At 50.9% G+C, this 25,846-nt stretch overlaps 13 protein-coding genes and 1 non-coding gene across 14 annotated transcripts; 9 read left to right on the top strand and 5 right to left on the bottom strand.

Annotated features, from left to right (window-relative positions):
• Nucleotides 1-558: 558 nt before the first annotated feature.
• On the top strand, nt 559-2,438 carry BDZ99DRAFT_466820 (alkanesulfonate monooxygenase). Its single transcript, XM_033720870.1, has one exon. The coding sequence runs from the start codon at nt 723-725 to the stop codon at nt 2,169-2,171; it is 1,449 nt and encodes a 482-aa protein (XP_033572133.1). The 5' UTR covers nt 559-722; the 3' UTR covers nt 2,172-2,438.
• Nucleotides 2,439-3,216: 778 nt separating this feature from the next.
• BDZ99DRAFT_424428 (uncharacterized protein) lies at nt 3,217-4,919 on the top strand. The gene is made up of 6 exons (XM_033717056.1): nt 3,217-3,430; nt 3,482-3,577; nt 3,633-3,669; nt 3,726-3,793; nt 3,845-4,254; nt 4,325-4,919. The coding sequence occupies exons 1-6, from the start codon at nt 3,371-3,373 to the stop codon at nt 4,782-4,784; spliced, it is 1,131 nt and encodes a 376-aa protein (XP_033572134.1). The 5' UTR covers nt 3,217-3,370; the 3' UTR covers nt 4,785-4,919.
• BDZ99DRAFT_466822 (putative surface layer protein) lies at nt 4,860-6,306 on the bottom strand. The gene has a single exon (XM_033720871.1). The coding sequence runs from the start codon at nt 6,063-6,065 to the stop codon at nt 5,043-5,045; it is 1,023 nt and encodes a 340-aa protein (XP_033572135.1). The 5' UTR covers nt 6,066-6,306; the 3' UTR covers nt 4,860-5,042.
• Nucleotides 6,246-8,679, bottom strand: BDZ99DRAFT_114628 (uncharacterized protein). The gene has a single exon (XM_033712459.1). It carries the CDS (start codon nt 8,595-8,597, stop codon nt 6,426-6,428), a length of 2,172 nt encoding a protein of 723 aa, XP_033572136.1. The 5' UTR covers nt 8,598-8,679; the 3' UTR covers nt 6,246-6,425.
• Nucleotides 8,680-9,016: 337 nt separating this feature from the next.
• BDZ99DRAFT_466824 (cytochrome P450) lies at nt 9,017-11,366 on the bottom strand. Its single transcript, XM_033720872.1, has 4 exons — nt 10,956-11,366; nt 10,429-10,832; nt 10,163-10,374; nt 9,017-10,068 (listed from the first exon to the last, which is right to left on the bottom strand). Exons 1-4 carry the CDS (start codon nt 11,102-11,104, stop codon nt 9,214-9,216), a joined length of 1,620 nt encoding a protein of 539 aa, XP_033572137.1. The 5' UTR covers nt 11,105-11,366; the 3' UTR covers nt 9,017-9,213.
• An 848-nt stretch (nt 11,367-12,214) lies between these two features.
• BDZ99DRAFT_524886 (uncharacterized protein) lies at nt 12,215-12,593 on the top strand (the record flags this gene model as incomplete). Its single annotated transcript, XM_033725947.1, has 2 exons — nt 12,215-12,327; nt 12,383-12,593. The coding sequence occupies 2 exons, from the start codon at nt 12,215-12,217 to the stop codon at nt 12,591-12,593; spliced, it is 324 nt and encodes a 107-aa protein (XP_033572138.1).
• A 394-nt stretch (nt 12,594-12,987) lies between these two features.
• Nucleotides 12,988-13,931, top strand: BDZ99DRAFT_450751 (uncharacterized protein). Its single transcript, XM_033718181.1, has 2 exons — nt 12,988-13,216; nt 13,272-13,931. The coding sequence occupies exons 1-2, from the start codon at nt 13,144-13,146 to the stop codon at nt 13,781-13,783; spliced, it is 585 nt and encodes a 194-aa protein (XP_033572139.1). The 5' UTR covers nt 12,988-13,143; the 3' UTR covers nt 13,784-13,931.
• A 7-nt stretch (nt 13,932-13,938) lies between these two features.
• BDZ99DRAFT_114735 (uncharacterized protein) lies at nt 13,939-15,142 on the top strand. Its single transcript, XM_033712460.1, has 3 exons — nt 13,939-14,334; nt 14,390-14,505; nt 14,558-15,142. Exons 1-3 carry the CDS (start codon nt 14,327-14,329, stop codon nt 15,055-15,057), a joined length of 624 nt encoding a protein of 207 aa, XP_033572140.1. The 5' UTR covers nt 13,939-14,326; the 3' UTR covers nt 15,058-15,142.
• Nucleotides 15,143-16,907: 1,765 nt separating this feature from the next.
• BDZ99DRAFT_t70 lies at nt 16,908-16,989 on the top strand. The gene has a single exon. It is a non-coding gene; the product is annotated as a tRNA-Leu (tRNA).
• Nucleotides 16,990-18,557: 1,568 nt separating this feature from the next.
• BDZ99DRAFT_502041 (general substrate transporter) lies at nt 18,558-20,583 on the bottom strand (the record flags this gene model as incomplete). The annotated part of the gene is made up of 6 exons (XM_033723862.1): nt 18,558-19,562; nt 19,630-19,775; nt 19,824-20,094; nt 20,147-20,343; nt 20,409-20,488; nt 20,568-20,583. 6 exons carry the CDS (start codon nt 20,581-20,583, stop codon nt 18,665-18,667), a joined length of 1,608 nt encoding a protein of 535 aa, XP_033572141.1. The 3' UTR covers nt 18,558-18,664.
• Nucleotides 20,584-20,728: 145 nt separating this feature from the next.
• On the bottom strand, nt 20,729-22,854 carry BDZ99DRAFT_466830 (uncharacterized protein). Its single transcript, XM_033720873.1, has one exon. The coding sequence runs from the start codon at nt 22,521-22,523 to the stop codon at nt 21,183-21,185; it is 1,341 nt and encodes a 446-aa protein (XP_033572142.1). The 5' UTR covers nt 22,524-22,854; the 3' UTR covers nt 20,729-21,182.
• A 563-nt stretch (nt 22,855-23,417) lies between these two features.
• BDZ99DRAFT_466831 (uncharacterized protein) lies at nt 23,418-24,609 on the top strand. The gene is made up of 2 exons (XM_033720874.1): nt 23,418-24,427; nt 24,504-24,609. Exon 1 carries the CDS (start codon nt 23,466-23,468, stop codon nt 24,324-24,326), a length of 861 nt encoding a protein of 286 aa, XP_033572143.1. The 5' UTR covers nt 23,418-23,465; the 3' UTR covers nt 24,327-24,427; nt 24,504-24,609.
• Nucleotides 24,610-24,722: 113 nt separating this feature from the next.
• On the top strand, nt 24,723-25,172 carry BDZ99DRAFT_396734 (uncharacterized protein; the record flags this gene model as incomplete). The annotated part of the gene is made up of 1 exon (XM_033716009.1): nt 24,723-25,172. One exon carries the CDS (start codon nt 24,723-24,725, stop codon nt 25,170-25,172), a length of 450 nt encoding a protein of 149 aa, XP_033572144.1.
• Nucleotides 25,173-25,291: 119 nt separating this feature from the next.
• BDZ99DRAFT_466832 (uncharacterized protein) lies at nt 25,292-25,810 on the top strand. The gene is made up of 2 exons (XM_033720875.1): nt 25,292-25,673; nt 25,728-25,810. The coding sequence occupies exon 1, from the start codon at nt 25,306-25,308 to the stop codon at nt 25,474-25,476; it is 171 nt and encodes a 56-aa protein (XP_033572145.1). The 5' UTR covers nt 25,292-25,305; the 3' UTR covers nt 25,477-25,673; nt 25,728-25,810.
• Nucleotides 25,811-25,846: the final 36 nt, after the last annotated feature.

Below are 25,846 nucleotides of genomic sequence, written 5' to 3' on the forward strand. Positions count from 1 at the left end.
ATACAAGAGAAAGACGATAAACGGCGACGTCTACCGTACCTATATATGCCCTAATATCAAGACTTTTGCATGGGAATTATGGCAGACACTACGACACCAGCCTATTCTTGTAGAGGATAATGCCTCAATTCACTCAGCAAAAGCGACGCGCCTGGCCTGGGAACAGAACGGCATGCTTGTAATGGAATGGCCGGCGAATTCCCCTGATTTGAATCCAATTGAGAACGTTTGGCGGCTGTTGAAGGGGAGAATACAACGCCGGTTTCCTACAACAAAGGAGGAAGTACGGCAGTACGCTGAGGAGGAATGGGAGAAGCTTGAGCCCGAAGAATTTGAAAAGTATACGGGCAATATGAGGGAGCGTTGCCTTGCTGTAATTGCTGCTGATGGCGGCCCAACGAAATATTAGTTACTGAATAAGCACTGTTTTCATGTGGCGATGTGGCGATTGTAAGCACTAACAGAGACGCTTGCAGGGAGCGCCGGCAGCCCGCTCAGGTAGCCCCCTTGTATAACGTGCTTTTAGCCCGCATGGTCATTGCATCTTATCGCAAAGAAATCCGCGATACATTTTCGTGACGTTTACCTATAAAGCTTTAATTATCACACAGACGCCGAAATCGTTGAATAAAAGCCTAGGCCGCAAACAGCTCGATACTTCCGCAGTCGCTGAACTAGCTACTCTGAAGAGACCAAGAAGTTAGCTTGTAAAATCATACGCAATGGGCAAAGAGCTCATCCTCAACGCCTTCGCCATCACCTCACCAGCTCATCTGTCGCCGGGTCTGTGGCGGCATCCCCGAAACAAGACCACGAAATACAAGACGCTCAAGTTCTGGACCAACCTTGCCCAGCTGCTCGACAAAGCAAACTTCCACGCCCTGTTCATCGCTGATGTCCTGGGCCCGTACGACGTCTACAAAGGACCGGCGAATGCGGGCCCAGCACTGCCATCTGGAGCTCAGTTCCCTATCAATGACCCGCTCTATGCCGTCCCCGCCATGGCGGCAGCGACGAAGAATCTGACCTTTGGCGTCACAGCTAGCACGACATACGATGCGCCCTATGCTCTCGCCCGCCGATTCTCGACGGTGGACCATCTAGCGGAAGGACGTGTTGCTTGGAATATAGTCACGTCGTACCTAGACAGCGCTGCTCGGAACTTTGGTCTCGATACGCAGATCGAGCATGACGAGAGGTACCGTATCGCCGACGAGTACATGGACGTCGTATACAAGCTCTGGGAAGGTAGTTGGCGAGATGACGCAGTAGTAGAGGACGAGAAGACTGGCCAGTATGCAGTCCCGGAGCGTGTGCGCCAGATCCACCACAAGGGGAAGTACTTCAAAGTACCCGGTCCGCATCTGTGCGAGCCTTCGCTTCAACGCACACCGTTTCTGTTCCAAGCTGGCACCTCGGCCGCAGGAAAAGAGTTTGGTGCGAAGCATGCCGAGGCCATCTTCGTTGGTGCACAGCATCCTGAACAGCTTCGGCCAAACGTGGATGCGATCCGGAAGCTTGCGAAGGAGAAGTATGGGAGAGACCCTAGCCACATCAAAATCGTTGCGGGCATCACTTTGATTGCGGCAGAGACGGACGAGGCTGCAAAGAAAAAGCATGACGAGCTGCTCTCGTACGGCGATAAGGAGGGAGCATTGGCGCTCTTTGGGGGGTGGACGGGCATCGACTTGTCCAGCTACTCGGAAGACGAGGACTTCCGGTTTGTCGAACTACCGAAGGGAGCCCAATCCATGGTAAATCGTTGGGCTAGCACAGTGCCTGGGAGCGACAATCTACCGTGGAACAAAGCCCGCATCGCAGAGTTCCTCATATTGGGTGGAATGCAAGCTAAGATTGTAGGAAGTGGGAAAACGATTGTGGACGAGCTTGAGAGATGGGTGGAGATTGCAGGTATTGATGGATTCAACTTGGCCCACATCGTGAACCCTGGCTCTTTCGAGGATATTATCGAGTTCGTCATTCCCGAGCTTCAGAAACGGGGTCTGTTCCGTAAGGGGGTGGAAAAAGAAGGTGCGACTGCTCGAGAGGCGTATTTGGGGTCTCCGTGGCTGTTAGATGACCATTACGGCCATAAGTTTCGATGGGCTGCTGGCGAGGAGCTCCCGCCGTACGCCAAGGACGAAGCTGAACTGCAAAAGGAGGCCAAGTAGTGACTGAAAGTCTTGCCTCGTTTGCGTTACCTCAAAAGATGTTACTTTTTTGAAATGTTTGTGCATATGGCGTTGTTTTATTTTCCCTCCTGCCCCATAGGGATCCTCGGGGAAGTCAATGCCCACCCAGCTGGTCAGATTGTCAATGCAAATCCATTGATCCTTGGAAAGCCACCCAGGCTTGCAGGTAATCGAAATTCGCATCTCGTCCCAACTTGTTAAAAGGTGATATAGCAGTCCAGCACTCGGTGAACGAACATAATGAACCAACGCCTTGGGACCATAACGGTGGGTTTTCCGCAGTTAGACTGCAGTCCTCTAGTCCTGATATCACGTGTCGTTTTTCTCGGAACAGGAAGAAAGGTGATTTGTCGAGAAATGATAAAAGAAACGTGAGGATGCAATGAGCACGTGCAATTCAATGCAAGGTGACATTTTCACACGCCTCGTGACCACGTACATAGATAAAGGCGTGAAAAGGCGAGAAAAGGCGAGCCCCTGAAGGAAACGTGCCACTGTGCGTCGGACGAGCCAAGAATATGCATGGAGCATGTGGTATAAGAGCCATGGGCGTTGGTTGGGCCCCCACACCCCCCATTGGCGTATTCGTGTTTCGCAGGATGCAGGTCGCTGAAGCGGACTCCGATGTGCATGTCGAAGCATGGTGGTGAGGTGTTGGGGGCGCGAAGTCCGTGAATGATTTGACGTCCACGCCAGTCCTAGATCGCCTAACCAACCTCAGGTGGGGCAGTCGGATACCGATCTTCTGCCCGTGCCCTGCCCTCCTGCTTCGACGCCTGCAGATTCTGCAGATTCCGCGTGGTTTAGGCATGGCCATCGTCAATAGAAACAGGCATGCATGGCTTCATCGCCTGTTGCGACGGCAAGGCCCTCATCGCTTACCTACTCACCTCTATACACTGTGATCGCCGCGCTAGGGACGGACATCGGACCTTCGATTGCATGCTTGTAGAGTCCGGGGAATACTAGCAGACACAGAATATACAAAGGGCCCTGTGCTACTGACTGTGAGACAGACGAGGCTTGCTAATTTGCTCTGCAATCTATTCACCTGTGCTCGTACGCTCCTTCGTCCTTCACCGATCTAGCTGACAATTTTCTGCTTCACTCATTTCTGCCTCAGGTGCTTCACATTGGTATTATCTCAGCGTTTGCAATTCGTGACGCACTCGTCCATCATGGGTCTTCCTATCATGAACCGACCTGCGACTATCTATGGATGCTCAATCTCATTTCAGGTATGATACTGTCAGCCTCCCAAAGACGATCCTTTGCTCACCTTCCTACCGATTGTTGCCTGGATGGCCGTAGCTTTAAGGCTATACACGCGCTACAAAATGCCTAAGACTCTAGGATGGGACGACTTCTTCGTAACTGCGGCGGTTGTAAGTTACTTCTTCATTGACTAACCGTTCCAGCTTTAGCTGACTTCTCTGTTAGATCACTGCCACGGTTGGTTCAGCAATTATATGTCTCCGTCAGCGCATAGTCTTCGCCTCCAGCCGTTAGTGGACCCACTAACTCATACTCCAGAACCGGGTGCAGGCTTAGGCCAACATATGAACACCCTCAGTGAAAAGCAGCTGTCTGACTACTTCTATGTAAGCACCCTCCGCCGATGAACCGAACCACATCTATCTAACCATCCCTAGTATGTATTTAGCGCCAATACTTGCTACATCGTCTCCGCTACATTAATCAAGCTCTCCATCCTCCTCCAATACATCCGTCTCTTCGAAGAGTCCTCCAGCAAATGGGCTCGCAAATGTTGCTTTATCATGTTGGGCGTTGTGACGTGTTGGGGGATTGCCTTCTTCTTCACTCAGGTCTGTGGCTGCACACCAATCAAAGCGAACTGGGACCTGGAGATTGCAGGCTCTCACTGCGTAATGTTCGGCTCGAAAGAGCCAAAGGAGTTGTTTGCGGCTTTCGCGAGCCATGCGGCTTCTAATATGTTTCTCGATATTCTTATTCTGATTTTGCCGGTACCTTTCCTGTCGACCATCCGCCTCGAGGGAAAGAGGAAGAAGGGTATAATCTCATTGCTTGTCATTGGTGGAATGTTAGTCAAACTTCTCTTTACCCGAATACTTTTCTAGACTCGCCCATATACTAACCCGCTACCCTAACAGCGTCGCCATCTTCAGTGCCATCCGTCTCTTCAGCATCGCCCAACACCGTGTGGGAACGGTCCCCGTCGTCGATCTTACCTACTACTCTCCCCCGATCTTCATCTTCTCCAGCCTCGAAATCCAAGTCGCCATCATCTGCGCCTCCACCCCCGTTTTCTGGCCCATGCTCGAATCCATCAACCTCGGCAAGATCTTCGTCACGCAAGAAGTCGAGGTGGTGACCGAGTCGCGCGAGATGGCCAGCCCGTCCGAGGAGCGTGATCTCGGAATCTTGCGAAGCGCCAGCAGCCAGCAGTCGCTCAAAGGGCGGGATAGCTACGACAAGAAAGACTATCAGAATGATTGGGCGGTACCGGATTTCTTGGACGCGGGCGCCGATCGCGATAACGATGCGACGTATGGCGTGTCGGCGCGCAGAGCTACGACGCCGTTTGATCCGCTGAAGGTGCTAGACAAGTGAGCGTGTTGTGCTCGGGTGCTCTTGGATCCTGTGGAAATATTTTCTTTTGTGCTAGCTCGAGGCCCTGGACGGCTTTTACATATACTAGATACCCGCGACACATACTCGCTATGATCAATACATTCTTATAATGACACTCATGCTCTATCTAGAAAGATCGTTTGGGTATATAAGTGCCGTGATTCGTACCTACTTGCCTAACTTTACAACATGCTCCATAACGCTCTCATAAGAAGAGAGCCAATCCTCGAGGTATCCTCAAATAAGGGCCATCCCATGTGCTCCCTGATGAAACGCCTTATCCGCCCTCGGCGTCGTATCAACCTCTATCGTCCTCCTCACCGCCATCTCCGCCAAATCAACAACCGTAACCGTGCCCCCAAACACATTCGCGACATACCCCGTCAACCCATCCGGCGACGACTTCAGCGCTAGCGGAAACTTCCCAACCTCCACCTCCCCAACCCTCTCCAACGACGTCGCGTCCAGCACCACCAGCCGCCCGGGCCTCGGCTTCAGCGCCGCCGCCGACGCGCCCTCCTCCAGCCGATACACCGCCACGAGGATCTTCCTCCGCGCCGTGACATGCACGGCCAAGATGCCCTCGTCGAACGGCACCGTCTTCACGATCTCGTCCGTGCTCGTGTCCACGACTTCGATCGTCGGCGGGACCTCCAGCTTCATCTGCGCGCTCGGCGTCGGGAAGTACGCGAAGCGGCCATCGCGGCTCACCGCGCCCTGGTTGCTTCCCGTGACCGGGATCTTCTTGGCGAGCTGCTCGCGCTCGAGGTCCAAGACTGAGACGAAGGGGCTGGTCATGTTGCTCGTGTAGGCCTTTTTGCCGTCCGGCGTCAGCGTGAACCAGTGCGCGCGGCCGTCGCAGGGGATGCTCTTCACGACCGCGCGAGACGCGAGATCGATCCCGACGAGGCCGCCGGTTGGGAAGCCGGTTTCGACGGTTGCGTAGAGGATGCTGTTGTCGGGCGAGATGCTGAGGCCGTGGGGGCCGCCGAAGGGGCTGAGGTCGATGGTATCGGTTACTTTTTTGGTCGTGGCGTCGATGATGCTGATGGTGTTGCAGATGGAGCCGTGGGCGAAGTAGTGCCCGTGGCTATAGGTGTGGCTAACGTAGAGCAGGTTTCGAGGACTGTCATAAGCCAAGTCGTGAGGCTCTGCAGGTAGGTTTTCCAGGCGGCCGGTGAGTTCGCCGGTGTTGTTGTTGAAGAAGCTGAGGGATTCGCCGCTTTGACTGATGACGGCTAGGGTGGATGGAGAGGACATGATGATAGTGGAATGGGGAAAAGCTGGATTGAAATGGAATGAGAATGAGTTGCAGTGTAAGATATGTTGATGATTTCGACTGTGGTTTATATCTCTAGAATGGTTCGGAGGAAAGATCGGATTTGATAGCGAAGTCCGCACTAAAGCATCACGACCTCCGATTTCACGTGATATGACCAGTAAGACTCGAAGAGAAGATTCACATTGGATCCACTGCCTCAAGAAGCAGCTAGTGATAATCTGTACTGACTACTAGCAGAAGTGGAAACTGGGAATGGGTATAATAGGAATCAGACTTACGCTCCTTCGTGATCACTATGACGCATCTCACTAAGAGAGCTAGCTAGAGCAACCACATAACTATGGCAATAACTTGGACTCTGGCTCCGCCTGCTGTCGGTAAAAGTCCAACGCTATCGGGATGCTGCCCGAGTACCCCACATCCCCTTGCGCATGCTCCAGCTTCCTCATGACCTTCCCAACCAATTTCGCAATCCACCGATCGTTCGCCATAGCATTGACTGTGTTGTGGCCAGCCTTGCGCATACCATACTGAAAGTTACCGGGGATCTCCTTCATCCCGCGGTCCATTTTGCGCATGAAATCTTTGAAACCAGTCTGTTGGGCATCTTCATTGCCATTGCCAAGGCTCGTACTACTATTGGAAGCGTTACTCTCTGAGCGTCTAAGCACGCGAAGAGAATCGTATTCCTCGAAATCTCGTTCCATCTCGATGACCTTGGTAGCTTTGACTAGTGCGGCGGTGAAGTTAAGTAGCTCTTGGTCAAAACAGGCCGGCAAGTGCGCGTGAGCAGAGATAGTGATGTTGCTTTCGTCTTTGACCAGCTGCTCCAGTGTTCGTTGTGCTTGGACAGTGTTTGGAGTTCCTTCAGCATTGGCAATGGCCTGCTCTTGTTCCATTTCATCTTCCGGAGTTGGCTTCTTCGGGAGGATATGCTCATGATGGGGAAGAAGATAGGATGGTATTGAGACTGTCGCGTCGGCACCTCCAAGGCGGATTACTTGATTTAGGGTGACGGATTCAGTGACAGTGCGATAAGCCATGAAGTCTTCTATCTTGAGGTAGCATTCAATATCGTGAACTGTGTTTATTGGCACCGAGGCTGTGCAGTTTATCGGGCCAAGTTCTACCGCGAAATTGGCGTCTGACATCCACGCATCAATTCGGGCCTCGAGTCGGCGAATCTCAGCATCTTGGGAGGAATAGTGCTTGAATAAGTAGTGTTTCATCAAATGGACCATCCACTTTCCAGACCCTGCGGTCGTCAAAGATTTGATGGAGATAGGATGGAAGTAGCTAAGAGGGTATAGGAGTACGCGAAGGAGCAGCGGTAAGCGATGCATAAACTTTTTTACCGCTGGAGAGGATGAGTTTTGAAGAGTAGATACCCTGACGGACTTTGACGGGGGGTGAGGTATCGTGGCTTGGTCATGAATGCTCGCGCAGATCGCGGCCCGCATATCGTTGGCGTTATTCAGATTTGAAGCGGCATCGACTTGGCCGGCTTTTGCTATGTCTTCTAGGGTCTTCCTGGCGATATTGGTTGAACACGTATCTGAGATATTACGAAGAATATCATCGTAAGTTGTTCTCGCCTTCTCTTCATCAGGTAACAGCCGTTGGATAGAGTCGAGGATTTCGATTGGATCTGACGAGTCTTCCGAAATAGCACCACCTGTCAAGGCCGCTTTCATCTTCTGTCGACTTGGCATCGTTCCATCGAGAGCAGCAGATGCAGCCCTTAGAAGGGGTGTGTTCGTCACCATAATCGCGTCTCCATCCTCGTCGTGGGTATCCTTTTGGAGTGTACCAAATGTCATCTCGAACTCTCCGCCCTTAACGTTGGCATAGACATCTTCGATCTCGATCTTTCTCAATAGTGATATGGTAACTTTCTCAGTCTGTATCGCAAGTTCCATGTCGTCGGAGAGTTTGATGCCCACCTCGATCCCGTGCGCAACAACAGTCAAGCTTGAGAGGGAGAAGGTGAATCCTCGAACGACCAAAAGACCGTCCACATCCGTGTCTATCTCCAGTGCTGGCAGGTTGAAGAAGGCGATCTTATCGTTGATGAAATGCAGGTCGCGCAGCAAGGTCCTGAAAGCCCATCGTGCACGTTTCGCAGCAGCATCGAACTGGAAGAGACATGCTAGCAGGATGGTAGGGTAACAGAAGGCAGCAAACACCCAGTAGAGCAACCAGGAGGTGGCGGCGACCGCATAAACAAGGTTCAGGGTCGTAAACAGTGTCCAGAGAGGGATATAGGGCAGGATCCGGTACCCATTCGATGCGCCTAGAAGAATCGTGTACACGAGCAAAGGTGCGCCAGAGACGACCCATCGTAAGGGCCAGCTCAATAAAGCCGCACCGAGAACAGTCGCTGCGAGGAAGGTGTTGGGAGTGACATGCCAACTCTTTGGGGACGACCTGGATGCGGGGGCGACTGGCTTTCTCTTGACAGGACTTGGCTGACCGCGGCCTTCGTCTTGGGGGCCTGCATCCCTTGCCATGGCTGCGTGGGTCGCGAGGAGGTATTTGTCCGAAGGTAGGGCGGGAGGGTTGAAGAGGTGGTGGCTCAATCGTCCATGGCAGCCATCCTCACCAGGCCGTAGTTGCACCCGCGAGCAAGTATGACGTACTCGAGAGAACGTGGAGTGGAATTAATCCTGCCAGCGGGCTGGACTCGCTAGACACAAACATCGTGCAGCTAGTCTTTGACAGCATTTCGCTTGGGAGCCCCAATGCAACGTAACTTGATGAGGCTTCAAAGCGCGGGTGGGCGGCTTGACTTGGTGTTGACGCCGATGGCGGAGAGTTCTTCCGCAAATCACGTGCACCAATCCCCTACACGACAATAAAAAACCTAGCTTCTTGCGTCAGGACGAAGGACTTCATGAATGTGGTCGGAAGACCGCCAAGACACTTTTATGTGCTCTAGAAACGAAGTCATCTGTCAAGACGTAATTGATATAGACTATAAATTCAACATTAAGAGATATGCCAGTCTAGGTAAGTAAACGCTAAGAGCTATAACTAAGGAGAAAACGTCTACTCGTAATTCGTAAATCGTGGACATGCAATCATGATCCCATCAGACTCATCAAAGACATAAAAGTCTTGCAGTCGTCACTCCGTCACCTTGATCCTCACCCCCTGACTCCCCGCCCAGGCCTTGGGCACCGTTGCGTCTGTCACAATCCTCACGTCTCTCTCACTCGTCTCCCATAGCTCCAACACCCCCACGTCATCCTCAAATTTAGTCTCTTCTCCTTCAAATCTACCCCCATACCTGCGGAACACGGATGCAAGGGTGAGTGCCATTTCAGAGTATGCCAGATTGATTCCAGCGCACGCTCTCGTCCCCTTGTTGAACGAAACGAGATAACGGTCCAACCTCGGGTTTTCGATCCAGCGCTGCGGAACAAATGAATATGGCTGGGGGAAAATCTTCTCATTCCAATGAACTAGACAAGCAGTGGTAGACATTGGCGTTCCAGGAGGAATGATCCAGTGTTTCGATTTTCTCTCCAACTCTTCGTCGCCATTGAAGTCATAGTTGGGTCCGGCATCGAAGACGAGTGTTTCATCGGGTGCTTCTCGCGGCAGACGCGCCGTGAAGCCGTGACTGAGCCGAAGTGATTCTTGAATACAAGCCGTCAGCATCGGTAGGTTCTCGAGTTCGGCAACTAATGGCATCTCGTCTGGGTTCGGGATTGCGGTGACTAGCTCTTCCTTCAAGCCACGGAGTTCGGACGGCTGGGAGACGAGGTAGTACATGGCCCATGAAAGAGTCTGGGCGGTAGTGACAGTGCCTGCGAACACCGTGACTTGGCCTTCTTGGCCTAGGCGAAAAGTTGTCTTCTCGGAGGCGGGAAGGTCCGGGTTAGCAAGAATGGAATGGAAGATTGTAGACGGGATGTCTTCAGGGGATTTGGAGGCAGAGAAATCACCGCGGATTCGGGCGATTTGTGTACGCAAGCCCTGAGCATTATGAGTTAGTCTGTACTGATAACGTGTGACGAAAGGCCACAACAATCACATCCCAGTGAAACACTCAAATATCGAAGTTACTGACCCGCTGAAGATTGATATATGAAGCCATATCCGGATTCAATTTGACAGTGATGGAGTCTGGGAGCATTTGCATGACTGGGAAGATCCAGGGTGCAATCTTGATGAGCTTTGATGACTTCGCGGCGCTCAAAGATGCATCATGAAAGCTAGGAGCAAAGTCTTCTGCCTCAGTACGATTATCGTTTCGCCCGAAGGCATATTGAACCGCGATATCTAGCCTTGTCAGGTACGTTCATATCCACACGCTGAATATCAAAAAATGCTCACCATTCGAAAGCGCCGCAAAGCCTAAAGATGCCGACATTGGCTGACCAGTGTACTTGAAAGCTCTAAGCCGCATCAAGAACGTATCCACCACTTTCTGCATCTGCGGTTGAAGTGCACGAACCTTGGCCTTGGAAAAGAATGGGTTGAGAGCTGCCCTACGTAGCCGGTGGAGCTCATGTTTCGATGTCCCGAAGACGGACTGTGGGACGCCGAATGATCGAGAAAAAAGCTCCGGCTTGTCACGCCTTTTAGCGCTACCGGCATAGATCGTATCGAAGTAGTCGGGGTCGGCGATGTGGACTTCATGTGGAGTAATTCGAACTACGGGGCCGTACTTCTCATGCATTTTGATAATTTCAAACATGTATTGGCCGCCCACGATGACATCGTAATAGAACTCGTACCTACTAGTCTTAGTACAGCTACAGGACGTGTAACTTCATCACGACACAGTTCCAAGGAGTGCGAAAAGAGAAGGTAGTCAAAAAGTCGCTACCAAAAGAATGCGCATTGCATAAGACGCTCACCAGAATGTGACTTTGGCTTGCCATGGACCAGGTATGTGAGAAATGGGACTGAAGAAGATCCGGTAGACACCAAGACTTATCAGATACCCCGCAGTGATGATAAGGAGAGTTGGGACAAGCGGAAGAGCAGATAGAAAAGTGAAAGCCATGCTAGCAACCCCAAGGATTCCCTTCGTAGCTACAAAGGTACTGTGGAAAGAGGCTTCACAGGTATATCCAAGTACCGGTACGTGAATGATAAGCGCTGTGTACCCTGAGACTAGAAATAAATAGCTGATCGAGGTGCGGGGCATGCTTCTAGCGAGGATTGCGGCATAGTAGCGAAGGCTGCAAAGGGCCGTCCCGATCAAGTCCGGTCCGGACCCCCACCATCACCCCACCTGCAAGAACCTGATATGCATACGGTTCCCATTGAAGCATTGCGGGAGATAACTTGACAAGCCGTTTGCGGGCTCCGTAATGACTCGCAGAGCATCTCTACTTACAGCTGCACACCAACTACTGCGTTGTTGAAATGAAATTCTGATCTGCAATGTTGGGTTCGATTTGACTCGACGCTTCTGCTGTCCGCAGCTCGGAGAGGGCAATATGACTGACAGTGATTTCGGAAAGCGATTTCAGAAAGTGGGATCTTGCCAAGCCGACTGTGACAGCTACGCTACCCATGAGGGTGGAAATGGTCGAGTATTGCCCAAGTTCAGTGCGTCAAAATAGTCTGCGGATAGACTGGGACATGCTACAATTCCACAAGAAGGCTTACCCGTAGTGAAACAGATGATGCCAGTGGAAGAACAACCTCGTACGTACTATCAGCTTCTTCAGATCTAGACGCTACGTCGAGGTAGGCAAGATATCCTGCCTGGACGTAAACTATCAGCAGCAGCTTTCTTCCCGCATCAAGAGTTAGGCTACTTGCGATCCTCCAGGATAGCAGCAGCCAATTGCAATCGAGGCTACGGGTTTCCCGTTTCAACAGTCTCTAGTCCTTGCGAGCCTCGGTATCCTTCCGTTTGTGATTGGTTATCCTTGAGTATCTCGAGCTGACCGCGCTGGCCGTGGCTCTCGCTATCAACAGCATCGGATAAATTCTAACGGTGACTGGACAATGGATAGATTTGTACTCAAGACTTCGCTTCTTTCTCTAAGATGAGCACTGAGCTTTGTTAAGAGGAGTGAAATGGATGATACTTCGTGATGGTTTGAGCTATACGTGTGTGATCTCTACGGTGTTGCCGAGAACAACAAAAATCAGTGATCGTATGCGGATTATCACTGTCGCAGAGACTCCCAGAGCCTTCGAACGTGCGTATGTCTATGGGGAAAAGATTCAAATGGCCGCCTTCACGATCCAACAATTGATACTCTCCGGACTGTACGCTTTGAAGACGCTGAACATACTAACAACAGGTTACGCTATCTATTATTAGCATGGTCAATGCTATCATAATTGGCCTAGATATTGGGCTGCTCACTATGGCATACCTAAACAAACATGTCCTTGAGCAGACGGTGAAGGGTTCCGTCTTCAGCGTAAAGCTCGAAGCCGATTTTGCGATCCTAAGTAGGCTCCTCTGCGTCACGACGAATGCGATTCAGTCAAGTGAATTAGTGAACAATAACGACGTCCTAGCCAAATAGACTAGAAGGTCGGACACACCAATCGCGGAACGAGAATGCACCATCAAGGTCAGTCGTGTTGCTACTCAGGCGATAGGTGCAACGTCGTAAGACATCCAATGGGTAAAATAAACGCGGCGGACGAGACGAAGCTGGAGGTACTAATCGCAAAAGTCAATATGGAGCTGGGTCGTACTGCGAGAACTGTTCAAGGCTTCGAAGACTGAGTTCCGAATGACGTTTGCAGAGGCGATACGATCCATAGGACAACAATGATAGTATTGTGAGACGCTTTGCATCCATCAGTGTAGGCGTGTTCGCTTTGAGAGATGGTTGGAGAGATGGCTGGAGAAATGGTTGGATCGCGCTTTTCAACGACTTCCAAGCTTTGATCGGCCCTTCACTCATCCATCAACGGGGACCTACTTCGTAGGCCACCACTCAACGTCAGATTAACGTTTGTATAACTATCAACCCAGTGCTCAAGCATGTAGCTCTGAATAACTTAGAGTTCCCACGATACCCATTCCCCCAAATTTACACCCTATTTCTGGACTTCCCAGCGGCCAGAATGACGGACTATCCCCACAGACTAATACCCACCTTTCAAGCGATTGGCATCACAGCACCAGCTATATACAGCGGTATGTCAAACCTCTCCTTAGAACCATATTTATTCCAATCTAATTACTCTTCTAGCGATCTGTTACTCCTACAGCCGCATCACGATGGCTACCCTCCTCTCTACCTCTCCGAGCGAGAAGCAACTCGCAAAACAGTGGTACCATGCCTACGCCCTTGGCCCCTCGTTCGTTCCACCCTTAATTATCAGCGGCACGCTCTCAAACCTCTTACTTGCGTACGTCAACACTGCCGCCAATTCTATATCCCGCTCTGCCAATACCCTTGCGGCTCTCTGCGTCGCGTCTATCATACCGATGACGCTGGCGTATATGGAACCTGGGGTTAACGGCGCAGGCAAGTGGAAAGCAGCGAGTTTGCTGCGAGATGAGGGGTTTGAGCTTGAGGATAATGGAACAGCGAGCCCTGGGGTGGATCGGCAGAGTGCGAGTGAGGCAACGAAGAAGTGGGCCGACGAGGTAGAGATGCGGACAATTGTTGAAACCTGGATAAGGCTGAATATGTGGAGGTGCTGGATTGGGGCTCTAGCTGTCGGGACAAGCTCATATGCGATGACACTGAGCAGTTGATGCTCTGGCGTAAGGCAAGTTGGGACTTTGTGGGGGGGAGGGAGGTAGGGGGAGTTTGCTCTGTGTAGCATGATACATATTAATATAATTAATAGTTGAAGAGCCAGCTCTAACATTATCATGTACACAGTACATTGCACCGTAAGAGTTGAAAGATATCTTCTGTAGCTACATCATTATGCAGAATTGTGAATGAGCACTTGTGCAAGCCGAGAGCTGTCAAATTATGAACACCCACGAGTCGCGTGTTCCCGTGAGCCTCCCAATTGCACGGCTTTCTCTCTCACCCTCTCTTTTATCTAGTCTCGTCAACGAACCGTCCTGTGGACGATCTGCTATAAGAAAAAACCACCTTCGATCCACTTCATGCTTTCGGTCTCCCTTGTCACAATCCGAGGCGTGGAATGATCGGTAAATCCTCTAACCTGGGAGCCTTTGCATTGCCCTTGGCTGCACTGACATGCATTGACGGGAATGTAATTCCCACGATGTCAAACTCATTGAAATCGACTGACACGAGATGCTGAAGATGCATTCTTCTGGATGAGCTGGTTCGTGTTCCTTGCCCGTCCCCCACATATCTACAACTGACATGAGGGTACGTAGTGCGACGACAATGGCTCGTGCTGCGAGCTGTCTTAATGACATGAACCAGTACCCCAATATCGATTGCAAACGAGGCGACATCGTGAATGCCGATGCTTTTATTACAACTCTTGCTGGTTTGACGCCCGCTCTCTGGATTGGCATTTCTGCTAACACTTTTTGACCAAGGCGTATGCGAAACCGAAGATGGCCTATGGCACCTCAAGGCCGCCAGGGAGGGCTATGCAAAAGTCTTCCTTGACTACAGCGAAGTCCTGGAAGACGAGTTGACGACTAATATTGTGGTCGACCTGCCTCGTTGCGCAGAACTTCATTCTTCTACTGATCTACGGCCCGTTGTCTTCGCGTTCCTAGGCCAATTCAAAGATCTGAATAAGCGATGGAGTAATTTCTACAAAGATATGATTGTGGAGGCAATTAACCTTTTTACCAGCTATCAGGAACAGCGGCTGTCACAGATACCCAGAGCTCCGGCAAGCCTAATCGATGGTTCCATGCTCATCACGTTGGCGCTACGATGTGTAGTCACTTCCCACAGATTTGCCAACATACACTACTGTTGGCTGCCAAGCTCAGATGTACCCAATTACATCGACTTTCACGCATGCATTGCGGAGACGAAAAAGAGTACACATGGCGGGGGATACAGTCCTAGAATCGAAGTATAGAAGCTACCACAAGACACTGAAGTCCCTCATAGTACTAGAGAGCCCTATCACTCTGTACTCATCAATACCGCTCGCTTAGCTCATAAGACCTTACTCCGCACGGATCCCCGCGACTGGCCGTACGTCTTCTGTACATTGTGCATTCTACGCCTCGCCCTGCGTGACAGAAATGACCTTCAATTATACTAGTGCCCTAGCTAGCGCCTTCCTAGACTTCGAGGAGCGCACTCTCGCTCTATGTAACACTTTCTTGTTATGCATTAAGGACTGTCATCCTTTCAACAAAGCATTCGACATCAAAAAGCACGCCTGGTTGGTGGACGATGATGAAGAGGCCATACGCACCTATGATTGGTTGTATACGATATGGGTCGAATATGGTAAGTGACGATGTATTTCGTTTTGCCTCCGGCAGCTAACGAAGACTCTAGGCAGTCATTTAGAGTACGACGACAGTTTAGAAACTGGGTCTATCTTCTATGGAAAAATTGATGAATTTGTTGGGGGCTTCTTCATCCCATAATAAACGTCGTTCTGGTCCGTATAACGTAGTAGGAGCCGGCGTATCGGTATCTGTGGTGCCTACATTGCGGCGTTGCGTTCACGGTCTTCGGTTGTGTTCCCGCGCTCTGATATGAACAAGGAACTTCCCGATTTCCTATATTAGGTCGGGTCGACCCAGAAGATATTCGACGAAGTCTGTTCAGCCATCAATGTCACGGAGCAGAATCATGTACGCAAGGCAGAATTATAAGACGAAATAGAAGCCAGAAGTTGCCATGTATATGCAAGGTAGTCCTTGTCCACCATGTTTCCACCGGTGCACCTAACACTTGACCTCCCCACTCTCCATATCCCGAGACTTTCCGTCTCCACACCCTTCTCCTTCAGATCCTTCGCAAGTCCCGCACCTCGCACAAGCACATTCTCTTCCTCGACGTAACTTGTCTCTTTCACGCTTTTGAGAGCAGCTACAAACATGCAAACAAGGCCCACCGCCTGGACGATAAATTGGAATATTTGAGCTGACTGGTTTTAAAGGCAGCCAGACCTGTCCGGCCTCCTGGCATGATCATGCATATGACGGCAGTGGAAAATAGACCGCGTCGTTTGCGACCACGAGATGCTTCCCGTATTATAGGTTGGAAATTCCGACCTCAGGAGTGCTCTTGATCCAAATTTGAAACCGATTTCAGCGTATTCGGAGCCGACTTTTGAGTTAGATTCTTCCCGATAGCCGCGGATGGCTTTATTTGCAACACGGGCTGTGTACATCTCACTACCGCTAGCTGAAGCGCTACGATGCACTTTAGGAAATCAGAATGAAATAGATTTTAATGATGAATAATCGGGTTACTCGCAGTTCATCTCAGACGGCGGTGAGGCCCAATTGAAATCTCGCAAGGTTTGCTTATATATCCAAGTAGTGTGAATGAAAGACGGACTGTTTGGTAAAATCATCGCAATGAAGCTTCAAGCCTGTGATACACGTGGATGTCAAGAGCATTCTCGCTAAACCTAAGTGTAGGCTTCGTTAAGAAGCGCGAAATTTAGGAAAAATTTGCAGAAATGGCCAGTGCACAGGGGGTTTCCGGGGTCTACACAAAACTAGAAGTGGAGCAAACAGTAGATGCGTGTGAATTAGGGAAGTTATTTCCTCACAGTACAATGCCGCTTGTGAGAGCTCACAAACAAACCACAGGACTTGTGAATACCAGGTCCGTACTTCGTAGTTTCGAAAACGGGTGAACTACAGTTGTCGATATTTCACAGGTGTGTGGTAAGCAATGGCTGCGACTACCAGGACATCGAGCATTGATTGTAAGTAATTTTGGTAGCTCGACATGAAAGGCAAGATGGCCGAGTGGTCTAAGGCGCAAGACTAAGGATCTTGTGGGACATCCCGCGTGGGTTCGAATCCCACTCTTGTCAAACGTTCTTTTCGATTTCTGTCATGTAGATGAGCGAATGGATAATATTTTTGTCGTCTAGAAGTGCCTGTGTGATGTTGGCTGTGCTTCCCACCTTCTTTTACCCAAGCATGCCGTAGGAGTGGCTGTCCGTTGCTGTGATATTCATCAACATGATGAGGTAACACCAAAAGCTGCAATATCACCGTCCCGCAGACCCTGGGCGGCCTCAGATATTCCCAGATCAGATGTGAAAAGCTTAAGTTTTGTTTCTTTGTATCAGGAAATGCAATACTCGGGGATGAATTCACGCTCCTCGGCAACATCGAATATTCATTCGCAGCGGTTACCGATGGCCCTGTCGCGCAGACCCTGGAAGAAATGTGTTCCCAAACTCAGGAAAAACAAGGAAGGTCAATATCTCCTAAAGCAAGCCGATTTAGCTCGGTAAATAACCCTTTGGGGTATCCCATTGTGGCAAATGTGAGATTCTTCCATCCTGATCTCCACTGTTCCCGGATGATGCATAGAGAAGCTCTCAACTACACGGGAAACTAGTTTCTGAAGAGATAGCAGCGCGCTGGAAGCATCCCACCAGGAAAACTGGATCGTAATTGCTCTGAGCAAGTCATTTCGAGTTAGTCTTGACATATCTCATCCAGAATAGAGTGAACAGCGACTAGAGGACAGCGGCTTGTTCACATAAGAGCATCAGTGTCATTGCCAGGCGGGCCCCATTCTCGAATCGATGAATCGTAGTGTGGAACGCCTCTGCTCTTATATCGAAGCCATTCAAGGGTAGACTGCCGTCTGTGTACCGCAGTCAACGAGATGACTGCACTGCGAAGCGATTCTGACTGCACCACAAGCGGTAAGATCAAGTGGAAGGATTCAGGAGGCTATCGGCTTTGGAGGGAGGAATTTTCGTGACGCATTCGCGGTCATAGCTGAAGTTTGACTTCGGCCAAGTCCTCACCTACACCAATGGGTCTTGGACAGATATTATCGGCCGCATCCCTCTTCTTCCGTGACGGTCCATTGTTGGCTTTCGGTTTGGATCTGGGAGTGATACATCTGATATCTAGCGTGTAGCTACGTTGCAACCCAGATATCAGGTCTAGATACCGGGAATCGTGTCAGGACTTTGCGTCAATTGAAGTTCCGCAAAGGAGCTTACACTGTTTGCCACAGCCCAAACTTCGGGGTGAACGTGGAAGGCATCACGTCTTTGAGATCCTCAAGCCATTCATCTTGATGAGCCATGATGGCAATCGTTATCGGGCAGCGATGGAAGAACGTATCCGTAACAATCGGGGCGTGCTCCATGATTCAGACTTGAGTGTTGACCCGGGGAGGTCTCGGACATCCGAAGTCTTTCCGCATTACATAAGCCACCCAAGACGATGGGATTCTAGCTCCCAATTCCTACCTCTCCGTCCTCTCTCAACTCACGACCCAAAGGAGGATGGAATGGTATTCTCTCCTCTTCCTGTCCCTACATCTAACCAGAGTGGTCTCCAAAGTTTGTCTTGTTGATTGTAGGAGATCACAACGATTAGACTTTGCTATCCAGGGCTGTATAGAACACGAGAAGTAATCTATCTTTTTTCTCAACTGAAGATTGCTAAAATGTAAGAGAGCCCGCATCCTGAAGCTGGTGGGTTCTAGTAGACAAATCACGTACTCTATGCAGCGTCTCATGCCTTCACATCCTCTATCCTCGTTTCCGCCTCCTTAGTCTCCTCGTCTCCCATCTCTACCTCAAACTTCCCATCCACAGCCACAGTCTTCTCATCTCCGAAACATATTGCGATCTCCTCAAGGCTTTTACCCGACGTTTCAGGGAAAAGGAAGTACACGAATACCAGCAACATGAAAATAAGGATACAAAAGACGATATAGTACTTCCAGCCAATATCGCCCAGTGCAATCGGATTTACAAATTGGCCAATAATCAACCCGACGTACGTACTCACCAAGCTAACCGTGAATCCTCGCCCGCGTAGCGTGTATGGGAAAATCTCAATCGGATATGTCTGGAGCAGTGGCGTAAAGCCGATGTCGTAGAAAAAGGAGTAGATGAACACAAACGCGATGACCGAGTTCCCCACCGCATGGTCGCCCGTCCTCGCAAACACAGAGGCCAGGACCGTCCATCCGATATACGACAGCAGCATACCCACAGCGCACGTAAGCCAGAGAGTACGGCGGCCTATCCGGTCGATCAGTATCCCGGCGCCCACACTGCAGAGATAGTTGAAGAGCTGTAGCATGCCGTTTATGAGGGCCTGGTCGCTGGTCTTGGTGATGCCGATCGATTTCAAAACGAGTGTGAGATAGTACGAGATCACCGCGATGCCGCCCCAGGTTCCCCAGAAGCCGATGACGAAGGAGATGAATGTGCGCTTGCGATTTGGTGCTGTGCAGATCAGGTCCACGTAGGAAGACTGCGAAGAAATCAGGCGTTCGGCTTCGATGTGGGAGATCATCTCGGCCATTTCGAAGTCTACCAGACGAGACGTCTCGTCGCCGCCTGCGTGCCATTTGGTAAGAATGCGGCGAGCGGCGGGAATATCGTCGTGGGCGATATACCATCTAGTAAGATGTGTCAGGGAAGCTATTATGTGTCGAAAGGCCGGATTGTAGCTCCCACGAAGCTAACCTTGGAGACTCAGGGACGAACCACACGAACAGCAGTTGAATGAACGGAATCAGCCCTTGAAGAATAGAGGGGATCCTCCAAGACCACGAACTCGGCATCCTGAAAGTTCCGTAGGTAATCCACGCGGCCATGATAGCACCGATCCACTTTCCAATGATCAGCATTTTCTCCAGCTCAAGCATTCAACCACTCACGTAGAACGTATAATACAATCCAGTCACCTTCCCACGTTGTGTCGGATACGCCAACTCAGTAACTAAGATTGGAGCAGGCTGGCTGATGAACGCGCAAGCAAAACCCACAATCCACCGCGCCACGATGAACATGGGCAGATTCTGCGCCGCTCCCTGCAATGCCGCCCCAATCACCGCTACCACAAGGCCGAAAGTGAGAGGGACTTTGCGGCCCCAGCGATCTCCGATGAACGTCGCGGGTAGCACACCTATCAGCTTCCCTAGAGGGTACCTTGGTGTCGCATCAGAAATATATCGCGGTATTTCAGTGGGAGGCACCCCACATCGCGTTCAGGGCCCCAAGCACGCTGGACTTTGGCTGGCCGAAATAGTTCCACCACTGCGGGAGAGTCTGCAAACCATTGACCATCGAGCCATCATAGCCATAGACTCCAGGAGAAAGCATAGGCACTAGCAACATGAGGTTGAGTAGTATGAGGTGGCGTGTTCGGTACCATGGCTTCGGGTTATCTGGCAGCACCTTGCTCATTGTCAGCGGGTCGCGTCTGTACACATGGGATATTCAATCTCGTTTGAGTCACTTACGGCTGCGAGCTCTGGGCCGACAGCCAACTCACTATCTTTCTTGGACGATTTGAATAGCCTCATCTTACTCCGAAGGTAACCTTGTGAGTGTTTCAAGCCAAAGAATCTCATAAGTTGTCGATCAATCGGGGCGCAAGGCTCCTTAAATAGCCCACCCACGATCGCTGTACCCCATATTCCCCAAATTTTGATTCTTTGACCAGTTGGATATTATGATTGGGTACGATGCTCAATGTGGACCTCTCCCATCCGGAATTTATAGCGGAATCCGGGATTACACAGGTGCTCACCAATAATTCTCCCACCTTTAAGAACAAATCGCGCGGACAAAGATATCCATCCTGGCATTGATATGCAGCCGTTCCTTGACGACTTGAGCCAAGGTCCTACGCTTTATCTCTTGTTTGGAAGTTTCATGTTCGAGTGCTGATCGTCACCCTCAACAGCTAGCCTATCATAACGGAAGTGGAATCGCAATTTTTTTCCGATTCCAGGCTCTTTGAACTAAGATTGAAAAATAAGTATGAACAATACAGGTGAGTATTTTTGTCCGATAATTTCGAGTCCGCGCGAAACCCATGATATAGTACGGGAATTTGAGACAAGGATAGACGAACTCAATGGAGGAAACAGAAAAAAATGATATAAGGCATCCAGCGCGCTTAAACGCAGCTCTACAGACGTAAAGAGATCATGGTATAGCTCCTCTAGTTCTCCGCTCGCAAGTCCTCAAATCTCATTTATCATCTCTCATGGTAAAAACGTTGAGAGGAGCTAAGCTCCTACACCACCCAGCCGCCTCTGCAACTTCTCAACCTTCGCCTCCAACTCCGCATTCTCGTCCTCCCGCTTGTGCAGCTCTCTCTGAAGTGTCTCCTTCTCGGACCTGAGCTGCTGCAACCTCTGCGCACTCTTCTCCCGGTGCGTTGAATGTGCTTCATGTAACGCTTCGATACGATGCCAGTTCATCGAAGACGTGTCAGTCGTTACTCCTGCTCCACTGGCACGGGCTCGTGCGAGCTCCTCGTCTTTCTGGCGGAGCTTGAATTGCAGATCGCTAACGGTGTCACGCCAGGCGGCATGAGCGGTGACTCTATCTGTAGATCCGCTTGTTGCCGTTGGACTCAAGCCCTGTTTCAATGCCGCGATCTGAGATAGCAGGTCCTGATTTGCCTTCTCCAGCTCAAGTGCTCGTTGCTCGAGTGCCGCATTACGAGCCACCTGGAAAAGATCTGTGGTGTTTCGCCTTTCGAGCGCGATGCTCTTTGGGCGCCCATTAGGAGTGAGTACGCCGCCGGTCTTCTCCATGCGGTCAAGCTTCCGCGTGGCCTCAGCGAGCTTGCTGCGTACTATGAGGACGTTCTCGAGGTCCTCGTCGCGTAGCTTCTTCATGGCCTCGTGCTCGCGGCGCTCCTTAGCAAGCAGGCCGCGGATCTTAATGTTGTTCTCAACGTCCTCGTCGCGTAGGGCGAAGAGAGCCTCGTGGCGTTTTTGCCAGGTCGCTTTCTCGGCTTCGAGGGACTTTATACGATCTTGCATCTCCCTGTATTCATCGGGCTGGACGGCAATGGTTGGATTTTCGCGCTCGAGAAAGACGACTTTGGATAGCAGGGCAGAAAGCTGCTGCTCAAGAGGCCCAATCACTCGAGACTCGACAATCGGTTCTATCTCCTTCTCGTTCTCAAGTAGCTCTTTCGGCTTGAGAGAAGTCGGCGTTTTCTCTGGAAATTCGAAGTCCTGCTCGTCGGCGAGGGTCGAGCCGCGGGAACGCGTTTCACTATTGTCTTCCCGTATACTCTCGCGTGTATGTGGGGGAGGTAGCTGAATTTCTGCGACATGGAGACTTGCATGGCCGAGCTTTCGCGTTAAGCGCTCTTGTTGCTGCCATAGCGGAGGAATAGTGGCTGTCGTGGTTGGCGGCATCGGGAACTCGTCCTCGCCTGCTGTGTCACTACTCCGGTCTGAATCGTAACCTCCAGACCCACGATGCGAATTGATTGATCGTGCAATGGAGTGTACAGATGGGGACCGTGCCATCGACGTCACAGAATTGTGTACGGAGTGGACGGAAGGCGTGCGGGAGGGGGGATTCGAAACTCGATTGGCATTCCACATTGGGATCCTTGACTGTCTACGAGAAGGAGAAGCCAGAATGGGATATCTGCAAAGTTTTAAGAGTGACTAATGAAGATGTTGCTACCGAATGAGGGTTCAATTAATGCGAGGTTGAGGCTTTTGGACTACTTGCAAATTTCAAGGCAGCTTAGACTTTATCATTGAGGTGGTGGGAAACGGGGTAACTACTTGAGACAGGCTGACACGCGGGATCGTGACAGGGGCGGCGCCTGCTACATTTCGGGGAGGCAAACGGTCTTGGCCGGGCATTTCCCAAGATTGGTATCAGAGAACGCATTACAGTAGTAAAAGCATAAATAAGGGGGATAAGTCATGACTTAGAATACGACTCTCTGTGCCAGAGCTGACAGGCGGAATATTTAGAGATGTGGGAATGGTGTGACGCGGCCTCGCAACGCGATCACGTGGTTCGGCTCTACGACTCCGGAATAAGGCACCGTGCGCAAGCCAGCAAAATGAACACAGCTCACCCAAATATGTAGTAAACTTTCCTAAAAATAGACAGAGATAAAGACTCTTAACTTACCTCGCGTTATTAAGTTTCAGAATAAAATTCAATGAAGATTTGGGTGAGTCGTGTTCATTTTGGTGGGGTGCGTACGGTGCCTCATTCCGGCCGCTTATTTCGGTTTCAACGCCTTCCGTGCCAAGACTTGCTTCGGGCCTTTTTTGTCCCGGAACGTAACTACGCCTCTGAAACCGGATGAACTCCCATCTTCTTCATGTATTGGTCAAGTGGCTGAGGGCGGTGGTGGGACCCGACAAGACGCGCAGGCTAGCGCGTTTCGGTTGGCGCTGCCCCACGCCAGCGCCAAGCCTGGAACGCCAACCACCCGTCTTTGTTCTGCATCCATCCTTTGCCATCCCGTCATCATATATTCAGCGCTGCACCGCGCGTATCGCTTTTCTCTTTCCATGCCAATGGCTCCGCGACCCATTTCTGCTCCCGCCAAGAAGAAAGGGCTACCCAAACCTGGCCCTCGCGCGACCCCCGTCGTGAAGAAGCCCATACAGACCTCTAGCACTCGAACGAGCTTGCGGTCGCAAAACAAGCTGCCGGTTTCGCACGCTGGCCAGTCTCATCCTGTCCAATTGTCTCCCACCTCTCCTGCACCCGCCCTTCAGCCAGCCGGCACCAAACGGAAGCATTCCCGAGACACTGAAGCTGAAGCCGACAAGCCAAAAGACGAGCGCCCTTCAAAACAGTCCCGAAGGAGTACTCGTCACCGTCTCAAGCCCTCCGAGGAGAAGTTGCCCAAAGACGCTGAAGCTGAAGCTGAAGCCAAAGCCGACAAGCCAGAAGGTTCCTCAGAACAGCCCCAAGAACCCCCTCTGCTCTCTGAGAAGGACTCACGATCACTCCAATCAGTTTTTCAGGAAGTGATGACTTCCGCAGCCAGCAACTCTCTTAAACGGCCCGCATCACATCGTTCCAGAGCCCCATCGGAAACAGGAACAAGCTCTACTAACACCAATGCCGTCTACCGCCGCAAGAATCTTGCGGCCGTCAAGATCCGCCTCCATGCTAATCCGCCTGACGACGTCGAAACCACTATTAAAGGCATTGTCAACACCAAATCCCCCCGGCAGCGCCAAGCCGAACTTCACGTTATAGCCCAAGGATTCCGCGACGGCTGCCTCAAAAACGTTAGGGCTCAGTCTGGCGAAGATGACTTTCTTGCCCCACTCTATAAGACCATATCGGCCTTGTGTCTCGACAACCTCTGTGGTAGGCTTCCGCTGGCGCTTCTGCGGTGGAACCGAGGCATCGTGAACCTCTAGTTGCTGGATGCCGGCCATGAAGCTCGAACTGTAATGTAGTTGCTGCCGGATCACTGGCTTAAGCTCCTCTCGCCAGGCGGCCTTTTCATGGATAAACAAAAGTCTGCTAACGGGAATTACATCTCCCCTGAATCCTCAATGGTCAACACGTCCATTCCACTAGCTAATAATTTGCAGGGACCTAGCACGATGCCTCTTCTAGCCCCTGTCCCTGAGAAAGAGGAAGATCGTTCCCCGCTTAAAACCCCGCACCCCGACCTCTTAATGGGCATAGACCTTGATGCTCTCATCTCTGCTCTCTCGTTGCAAGGTCTTGAGAAGGGCGATGCCACGGAATTCATCGAGTGGCTCCAGGACGAGATGGTGCAGCACGAGCCAGACCGGCCGCTTGAACCAATGCTGCTCTTAGTACCTGCCCCACGCGCCTTAGATCTCGCCTTCCCATTTGCTGTTGTTGAAGGCAAGGCCTACTCAACCGGTAAACAAATCTTTGAGGCAGAGAATCAAGCTGCGGTTTCCATGGCTTGTGCGCTCAACCTCCTACATTGTCTGGATCGCATGGCCAATCAGGGAACAATAACGGATACCCAACTCCGTGTCTTATTCGCCATCACTACACAAGGCCCCATCCACGAGCTCTGGGCCTACTGGACTGTCGTTAAAGGTGGTGTGCGCGTATTCGAATCGAAGCTTTGGGACAGTTGGAATGTGCTGGTCCTGGAGCGCGCGGAGGACTTTATAGTTAAGCTTAATAGTGTGTGCCTTTGGGGTACAGGCCCATTTCTGAAAACAGTGGTGGAGCCTCTGGGGAAGGTGGCAAGGAAGGCAAGGGAGGCGACAGCTTAGTTATGATGGAATCGGTACCGAATTGAACAGTCATCTTTCTATTTTTTATCCTTTATTTTTACTTTGCAAGATGCGATTCGTGATATGGCAAACTATGAACACAAGGCTCCTCGCCTGTAGTCCAGTTTTGGAAATGGATTATTTTGAGTTACTTATAGCGAGCACTCTGGTTTGGGGCACTCTGGTTCGCGGCACTCTGGCTTGGAGCACTCCAGTTTGGAGCACCCTGGCTTGGAGTACTCCCACGGAAAGCGCTACAAGGTGGACTACTTGTATGTACAGAGCTCCTATGACCCATTCTTAAAACTCCAACTAAGGAGATTGATATGGGGGGACTTTGATGCGGATACATTTTCTGGGCCCCATCAGCTCAATGAAAGACGGGAACTGCTATCTTCGGCAAGTGAGATGCCGGGTTCACTTTCGGATCTATCCGTGCGCGACTAATTTAATGTATGTTATATATCAGCATATAATGTCAGCCTTTGAGATAGTTAGCCCCTTAGATGGTTAGCCTCTGAGATGGTCAGCCTCTTGAGATGGCCAGCTACTGACATCATCCGCCTTTGGCGACATAGAAAAGCAGTGCTAATCTTGTCTTGCACGACAGCGGATTGTATAATGGGGGAAGTTTGATGTTTGAAGTGTATATTAAGATTAACTAGATTATGTAC

Source organism: Mytilinidion resinicola (genome assembly GCF_010093595.1).
Source record: "Mytilinidion resinicola strain CBS 304.34 unplaced genomic scaffold BDZ99scaffold_19, whole genome shotgun sequence".
NCBI classification, from domain to species: Eukaryota; Fungi; Ascomycota; class Dothideomycetes; order Mytilinidiales; family Mytilinidiaceae; genus Mytilinidion; species Mytilinidion resinicola.

Bases quoted from the DNA above. Each gene is read 5' to 3' on its own strand.
- BDZ99DRAFT_466820 (XM_033720870.1), top strand. From the start codon at position 723: ATGGGCAAAGAGCTCATCCTCAACGCCTTCGCCATCACCTCACCAGCT.
- BDZ99DRAFT_424428 (XM_033717056.1), top strand. From the start codon at position 3,371: ATGGGTCTTCCTATCATGAACCGACCTGCGACTATCTATGGATGCTCA. The intron at 3,578-3,632 runs GTAAGTTACTTC...CTTCTCTGTTAG, and splicing joins TCTTCGTAACTGCGGCGGTT to ATCACTGCCACGGTTGGTTC. The intron at 3,794-3,844 runs GTAAGCACCCTC...AACCATCCCTAG, and splicing joins AGCTGTCTGACTACTTCTAT to TATGTATTTAGCGCCAATAC.
- BDZ99DRAFT_466822 (XM_033720871.1), bottom strand. From the start codon at position 6,065: ATGTCCTCTCCATCCACCCTAGCCGTCATCAGTCAAAGCGGCGAATCC.
- BDZ99DRAFT_114628 (XM_033712459.1), bottom strand. From the start codon at position 8,597: ATGGCAAGGGATGCAGGCCCCCAAGACGAAGGCCGCGGTCAGCCAAGT.
- BDZ99DRAFT_466824 (XM_033720872.1), bottom strand. From the start codon at position 11,104: ATGGCTTTCACTTTTCTATCTGCTCTTCCGCTTGTCCCAACTCTCCTT. The intron at 10,375-10,428 runs GTGAGCATTTTT...TGACAAGGCTAG, and splicing joins CTTTGCGGCGCTTTCGAATG to ATATCGCGGTTCAATATGCC. The intron at 10,069-10,162 runs GTCAGTAACTTC...CATAATGCTCAG, and splicing joins CATATATCAATCTTCAGCGG to GGCTTGCGTACACAAATCGC.
- BDZ99DRAFT_450751 (XM_033718181.1), top strand. From the start codon at position 13,144: ATGACGGACTATCCCCACAGACTAATACCCACCTTTCAAGCGATTGGC. The intron at 13,217-13,271 runs GTATGTCAAACC...TTACTCTTCTAG, and splicing joins AGCACCAGCTATATACAGCG to CGATCTGTTACTCCTACAGC.
- BDZ99DRAFT_114735 (XM_033712460.1), top strand. The intron at 14,506-14,557 runs GTTTGACGCCCG...TTTTTGACCAAG, and splicing joins TTTTATTACAACTCTTGCTG to GCGTATGCGAAACCGAAGAT.
- BDZ99DRAFT_466830 (XM_033720873.1), bottom strand. From the start codon at position 22,523: ATGTGGAATGCCAATCGAGTTTCGAATCCCCCCTCCCGCACGCCTTCC.
- BDZ99DRAFT_466831 (XM_033720874.1), top strand. From the start codon at position 23,466: ATGGCTCCGCGACCCATTTCTGCTCCCGCCAAGAAGAAAGGGCTACCC.
- BDZ99DRAFT_466832 (XM_033720875.1), top strand. From the start codon at position 25,306: ATGGATTATTTTGAGTTACTTATAGCGAGCACTCTGGTTTGGGGCACT.